General features: G+C 35.9%; 1 protein-coding gene across 1 annotated transcript; it reads right to left on the bottom strand.

Moving 5' to 3' along the window:
• Positions 1 to 740: 740 nt before the first annotated feature.
• Positions 741 to 6,295, bottom strand: LOC120079606 (ARF guanine-nucleotide exchange factor GNL2). The gene is made up of 2 exons (XM_039033833.1): positions 5,215 to 6,295; positions 741 to 4,118 (listed from the first exon to the last, which is right to left on the bottom strand). Exons 1-2 carry the CDS (start codon positions 6,279 to 6,281, stop codon positions 1,010 to 1,012), a joined length of 4,176 nt encoding a protein of 1,391 aa, XP_038889761.1. The 5' UTR covers positions 6,282 to 6,295; the 3' UTR covers positions 741 to 1,009.
• Between the last annotated feature and the right edge of the window lie 746 nt (positions 6,296 to 7,041).

The following is a 7,041-nucleotide window of genomic DNA, read 5'->3' as shown; positions in this document are numbered from 1 at the left end:
ATTTTCATCCTTTTTAAGCTCATTTTATCTCGTCTCGCTGAGTTTTTAGTAGTTGTGGAGTTGATTTTTGTCTAGTCTTGATTCTGATTCTGAAATAAGTGTGAAAGAATGATCTCTCGTATGCTGTACTCCAAAAAAAGTATGCGTAGCGTAGGTAGAAATTAAACGTAGATGTAGAACGAATTCTCTAGCTCTCAATCGATCAATGAACAATTGAATTAAGTTTAGTTAATTAATAAGAATCACACACTACTTGATTAATCTGTAAATCGTTCCTTTTAGTTTAACGTGTATTCATATAAGTTATATTTTTATCGAATTAGATGATATATCTTGATATTCTTTTAAGTTTCATTGCTATTTTGGAAGTACTCTTTATATCAACGATCGTTGGAAGTACACAATATATCTACGATCGTATCCTTTGATTCAGAAATACCTATTGAAATATAAAAGAACATTTTAGATAAAAATTTTACTGCCTGCATTTGCATATTAGAATTCTTTAGTTAGTTGAGCTTTTTTATTCAATCGTCATGATGGAAGAGTTATACATGAAGAGAAATGTAGGTTTCTTCGCTTAGATTACTCTCCATTCCCTTTTGTAAATTATTTTTGGAATATTCATCTCCAGAAATGTCTTGTAAGTGTAGCGTTCATTCCTAGAAATATGTTTCGGGAACTTCATTGGAAATCTTTTTCTACCTTGATATAGATAGAGAGAGAGAGTTAATGAGTCTGCCTTTAATATGATGCTACTTTCGTGATAATTGGTGTTTGTAAAATCATTTCGCTAATTGTGATCACATTTTCTAACTGAACACTCTAATCCTAAGATAAATTAATAACATAATAGGAAAACAGTTGGCAGAATTTGATTTGATGCCTTAATAATAATCCTATAAAAGTTAGAAAAATTCCTCCGATTACCTTCTAAGAGCAAAAAGAATGGTAAACTATCAGTTGGTTAAAGTTAATCTACTATTTTACAAGTAAATATGTCACATGCTCAAAGGCTTTCTTCTGGGAAAAGTTCGTCTTTGATACCAGGAGCAATCCACTGGATCTGGATGTAAGTTATTTCCCACAGATCTTCGCCTTCTTTCTTTATCAGTATCTCTTTTTCTCTCATGTTTGTGATTATTTTTCTCAATAAATCTGGGACTAACTCTTTCAAACTTGATTCACCATAACTTCCTAGATCAGCCTTCATACAAGTATCCATTCTTCTCAATACCCCAAGCCAAAATGTTCGGAACCCAGCGCTTTCTGATATCTGTTTCAGGTATAGTAAGTAAATATCTGTCAAGACTTCCATTGAAATCTTTAGAGTACCCTCCATGCTTCTTGCCTCTCTCTCCGCATTATCTCTTCTTGAGTACTCCAACATTTTTTCATGCAGATCATCTACCATTGCAAAAATTATGTTGTTAAAACAACTAATACAGTTGGTTGGGGGGAAATCCAGTTCTTCTGCCAACACAAAGCTTTTCTTAAGAGATGCGATGGCATGGTTTCTTATCTCTTCTCTTCTAGCTAAGCTTGTTTTTCGGAGTGCTTCGCCTAGTTTGAGAAATAAAGTCAAGGAAAAATTAGAAGATCCTAAACTTTTGTCGTCTAATGAGGAGCTACTTGCATTGCTTGCTACACTAAAACTGTTCCCTGATTCTGCACAGTAATTCCTGTACCATTGGACTAAGAAATTTACAGAATCTGATAATGAATCTAAGATTTTCAAGTTCTTCTCTAACGGGCTATTCTTGAGTGCAACATAACTAAAGGCGCAATCTATACAGAAGGTATAGTTTGTGCGTGTTATATGTGTCCCATCAGACATCAACATGATCAAAGTCTCGACTCCTTGGTCATATGTTTCAGGATGCCGACCAGTGGCTGACAACAAATGAAGAAGTGACTTCCAACCAATTTGACTTTGGAGATTTGCTGGGTACTCAATAATAATCTTGCTTACTGATTTTGTTATGGACTCAAAGCAAGTATCAAGAATCTCCTTATCAAGCATCCACATCAAGTTTATGGACTTGAAGATGAGTTCCTCAGGAAGTTTCTCAGGTTGGTAAGTCGAAAGGAGCCTAAGGCATACTTTAAAAAGTCCTAAAACAGCCTTTTCTGCAAATGGGATGGCAGAGAAAAGAGGAAATTGAACAACTGCTTGTAGATACTCGTGGAAGCTAGGCCAAAAAACCTGAAACCGGTATAGGTTAGCCATGGTCATTGTTATTATTAGATCCCAACAAAATCCAACAGTTTCTTCTTCTTCAACTGGTGTGCTAAACTTTTGTCCTTTTCCAGCAGCGGCAAATATTAAGGATCGCCCAAGATGGAACAGAGCCTCATCATGTATGTTTGAACTGCTGCTAAAGATGTTCCCAATGCGACATTGCTTGACAAACTTCAAATTTTGTTCATATTCATTTAAGTTGAGAGTTAAGGAATCTTCCATACTATCGAGTGATAAAAATTGCGAAAATCGACTGGCCATACCAGAGGATTGTTGGGAGCAAAATTTAGGATCTTGAGAAGGGAAAATCACTCCTGATTCTGACCTTGCAACATCATTTGATGAGGTGGAAGCTACTTCAAAGTCAATAACTGATGGGGGAAGTAGTTTAAGTCTTTTGAGTTTTAGTAGGCAATCCACAATGTTCTTCCAACCCCCTCGAATCGAGTCTCCAAAGTTGTTTGCGATGGTGAAAACTGCTAGTGTAGCCAGTTTTGGCTTCAAATCATGACTAAATACAAAAAGCGTTTCTTCTGCAGATGCATAAGGGTTCAATAGAGTAGTAAATTTAGAAAACAGGGCCAGCAGTTCATCCAGTGTGTCCTCCAATCCATACTGTGTAATCTTAGCAATGGAGAACAATCCTTCAATGCATTCATTCAGCATCTCATCTTCATCTGCATGCTCAAAGAAAGCGGCAAGAGATGCAACTGAAGGACCAGCAATGCAGGCAAACATGTCTCTGCCCAGGCGAGGATCAAAATCACACAACATGAAAGGTTGTATAATCTTGGATCTATTCATCAATTCAACCCATTTGCTAGGATTCATATCAAGTTGCAAACCTGACTGTGGTGAGAGAATAATTGCATTATTCGAGATCGAATGAAAAAGCTCAGATAAATAATCTCTAGGAAGATCCTTCCCTGCGTTGATTTCTCTGTTGTTCCTGATGAACTCGTCTTCAGTCATCTTTTTCTTCACTTGTGGATTATGTTGATCAGTATTCAACATTATTAAAGAATAGCAAAGAACAAATACCGTATCTTTACTAGCGAAGGTATTTGAAGATTGTAGATCATAAAATCTCTCTGAGAATGCCTCTAATATGCGATGAATCTTTTGCGCTTCTCCCGGCAAACGAAAAGTCTCGAGGTAAGTTCTAAGAGCAGTGTCTAGAATCATGCCTGTAAATTCAAAGGTGTCTGTAAACTCTGCCAATACTTTTACGTGAAACTGATCGGGATCACCAAGATATTCACCAATGAACTGTTTGTCCAGTCCATGAGTGTACCTGAAAAAGAAAGCATAAGCTTTTGGGTCTGGAGGATCAGAAACCAATTGAGACAGCTTCAAATATGCTAAGCCTTTCTTTTCATCTCTATTGAAATGGTGACCGGCGATCAATATCTTCTTCTTCTGTGCCTTTCTTACTCTTACATAGTTCAGCCAATCCTCCAACTCTAAGTCTTCTTTGGATTTTTCTTCCCAAAAGGGTCTATACTCGGTGACTTGAGCTGGATATACCCTTAAACTGCCGTTGCCCCCACAACTTTCTTCTTTATGTTTATCAAGTTTTTCTGCAATGTTGTGAATCATAATTACTAGTCCCTCGAAGGCTTGGATATTTAAAGTGGTCAAGGGGCTTCCTGTAGGAAATGAGAGCTTACATAGCAACTTCCCGATCTCCTCGAACAAATTCCATCGAAGGGGATCACAATCATAGTTTACATAGAATTCTAGAATGAAGGAGGATTGCCTGCAGAAGTTTATGATTCCTTCAAGTGCAACTTCTTGGATTTGGGTCGAGTTTCCAAATGATGCTAATTTCAACGCCACATAGACGAAGAATGCTTCTAATTGAAGTCGAACAAACCTGCTCAGAGAATGATGAAATAGAAAAAGATCACTTCAAGTTATTTGGTTTCTCTTTTTCTCTCTCTCTAGAATGTGACCCCGAAGATTCCTTCCAAGAAATAAAATTTCAAATGTTTTAACTATTGAGTTCAAGTTGGCACATCATTTTTAGTTCTAAAATCATGTTTTAGGGAAATATATTTGACTTCTAGTAGTTCAATTCTCTCGAAGCCTAGAAAATTGTAGTAATGTTTTGTAGGAGGAAGATTCGGAGATTATTTTTGTTATTTTCATAAAAGTTAAACATTGTTTAGTCAATTTGAACATTCATTGGTGTCAGGATAATTGTGCTTGTATCAAGTAATGTGATACAATTATTTAGATTTGTACAACCTAAATTAGGGTAAAACTTGAGTACTCGTTGCTTAGAACTACGTACTTTTGGTTGATTAAGAATTAATACTACAATGTGGGACAAATCTATTATATTATAAGTAATTATTAGTTGTAGTTTAGGCTCCCATTTCTTTACGAAAAAAAAAAGAAAACATTTTTTTTTTTTAAATTGCAACATGACAATTTTAATTGGACGATTATCTAGGTTTGTGCAACCTAGACAACACCTAAGCATTTTTCTTATATTATTTCATATCATGAAGTTTTTGCTACATACTTTTAAGACTATTCAAGTCCAACCCGTGACTTAAATATCTTTTTCAGCCTCCATTTTATATATGTAGTTTTGCATTAATAAATATATAAAATTAACATTTTTAGTCCTTGAACTTTCATGAAAAAGTAGCCATTTAAGTTTAAACTAAAGAATTTTAGTGTACTTTCAACCTGGTAATAATTTTGTCTCTCAATTTAGTATGATAAACCAACTATCAAGAATAAGTTATTATAGTCTTAGCATAGCTTAACCCGTGAACACCTTTGAGACAGTCAAATTCATTTCTTTACTCTCATATTAAGAAATTAAAAAATATTTAAGTCTTCGAATAATTTATTTGCTAAAAGATACTTTACAAGTAAGTTTTCTACCTTTGAGGGTGAACAAAAAAAAAAAAAAAAAAGGGTTCCCATTTTTAAAAGGTGGTAAAGAGTGTGTTTACCTTCGAAGGAAGTGATAGATATTCAAAACTGTACTGCAGATCATTGACAAAACCAGAGGATTGGAAGATGCTCCATAATGAATCAAATGATGAAACAGATCATCCTGAACCATCCTCAAAAGCTTCGGATGCTTACCAATGGCGTCCCCACTCAACTCCACCGCCGAGTTTATCAACACCAAAGCAAATAACTGAACATCCTCATCCGCCGTCCTCGATCCCCCTCCCATTCCCAATCCCCCATCTCCAATCTCCACTATTTCCACCACATTCAACAATGAACACAAAAAATGAAACACATCTATTACACACCTTATCCCATACCCCGAATCCAAACTCCCTCCTAAATCCGCATCCTCCGTATCCGACTCCGAATCCTCCCCGTCCCTCACCTCTATCTCCGGCAACCTCGAAAATATTATCTGTATCAACTCGTTCATAGTATATCTCGCCGTCCTCTGCAGCAAATCCCCTCGACTCGCCGATTGCTGAACCACATTGAAACATGTGTTCACAATCGTACATACAGATTGATCGTTCAACAAGTACGAAGCTCTGTGGTTCATCAATCCAGCTAGAACTTGAAGAATCTTCATCATCACTGCGTCTTCTGTTACCAGGTCAGTTTTTTCAAGTTTGCAGTTTGTGATTCCTAGTACTATTAAATTTATTGCGTCTTTCACTCCTGGTGTCTTCTCGTTGAAGATTTCTACTTTGATTATTTTGAGTAAGGCGGAGAGAGCCACGCCGGTGGCGGCGGCAGGAATGTCGTCGCTTTGTATGACGTCGAGGATGGGAGAGATGTAGATGGAAGGATCGATGGTTCGCCATTTTTGTTGAGGGTGGAAGATTAGAGCTCGGAGGGATTTTAAGGATTGTTGGATTGAGGAATCGTAGGTGTCGTCGATGGTGGAGATGTAAGGAGAGTTTAAATCAGAAGGTGGACGGCGGATGACGGCGAGAACGGCGCCGACTTCGGTGTTTAACATGCAGGAGAGACCGAGCTCTCGGCGTTTGGATTTGGGGGAATCCTTTTCTTCTTCGTCGTCTGATGATCGTTTTTCCATGAGAGAATAATGGGAGTGGGAAATGTTGAGGATTTGGAAGGGAAGGAAATTGTGAGGTTCTTGGACATTATTGGGTTTTCCGTTATAAGGAAATGTGAATGGTTGGGATTGAAGATTGGAATGATTCTACCAATAAAATCTCCAGATTTGTTCCAGTTTTATTTATGGTGTATTTTTGGTTTCCCCGACAGTGAGGCTTTCTCGTATGATTCGTGTGGTTCGATGACGGTTGAAACAGTCAAGGACAGGACAAGGTTTCGGCTGTTAAATTTCCCAGGTTCGTTTTTTCTTCTTTGTCAAATTTTGTCTCATTATCATTTTGTTTCGTGAAACACTACTTACATTCTTGCATCTTCTTGCTTTATTTATTATCTTTCTTATATATATATATAGAAATACTTTCAAGGGACCAAACTTTAATAATAATAAAAAAAATTATTTTTATTTTAAAAATTTAGCTTATAAACACTATTTTCACTACTAAATTTCTATATTATCTATATTATCAATTCTTTTTACTAAAATTTTCAAAAATCAAGTTATGTTTTTATTTTTTTTTAAAATTAAAATTTGTTTTTGTCTTTAGAATATGATTTGAAATTTTAATATTTTGTTAACAAGTTGAAAACCATAATTTATAAACTGTGATAAAACAAACCTAAAATATAGAAAGTTAAAACTAAATTTGTTATCAAATAGAGCTATTATTTAAATATCGTTTGATAATCATTTTGTGAAACTACTTACGTACTTACATCTT

The sequence above is a fragment of the Benincasa hispida genome, chromosome 6, assembly GCF_009727055.1.
Source record: "Benincasa hispida cultivar B227 chromosome 6, ASM972705v1, whole genome shotgun sequence".
In the NCBI taxonomy this organism is placed as follows: domain Eukaryota; kingdom Viridiplantae; phylum Streptophyta; class Magnoliopsida; order Cucurbitales; family Cucurbitaceae; genus Benincasa; species Benincasa hispida.
This window is presented reverse-complemented; position numbering and strand designations above follow the sequence as displayed.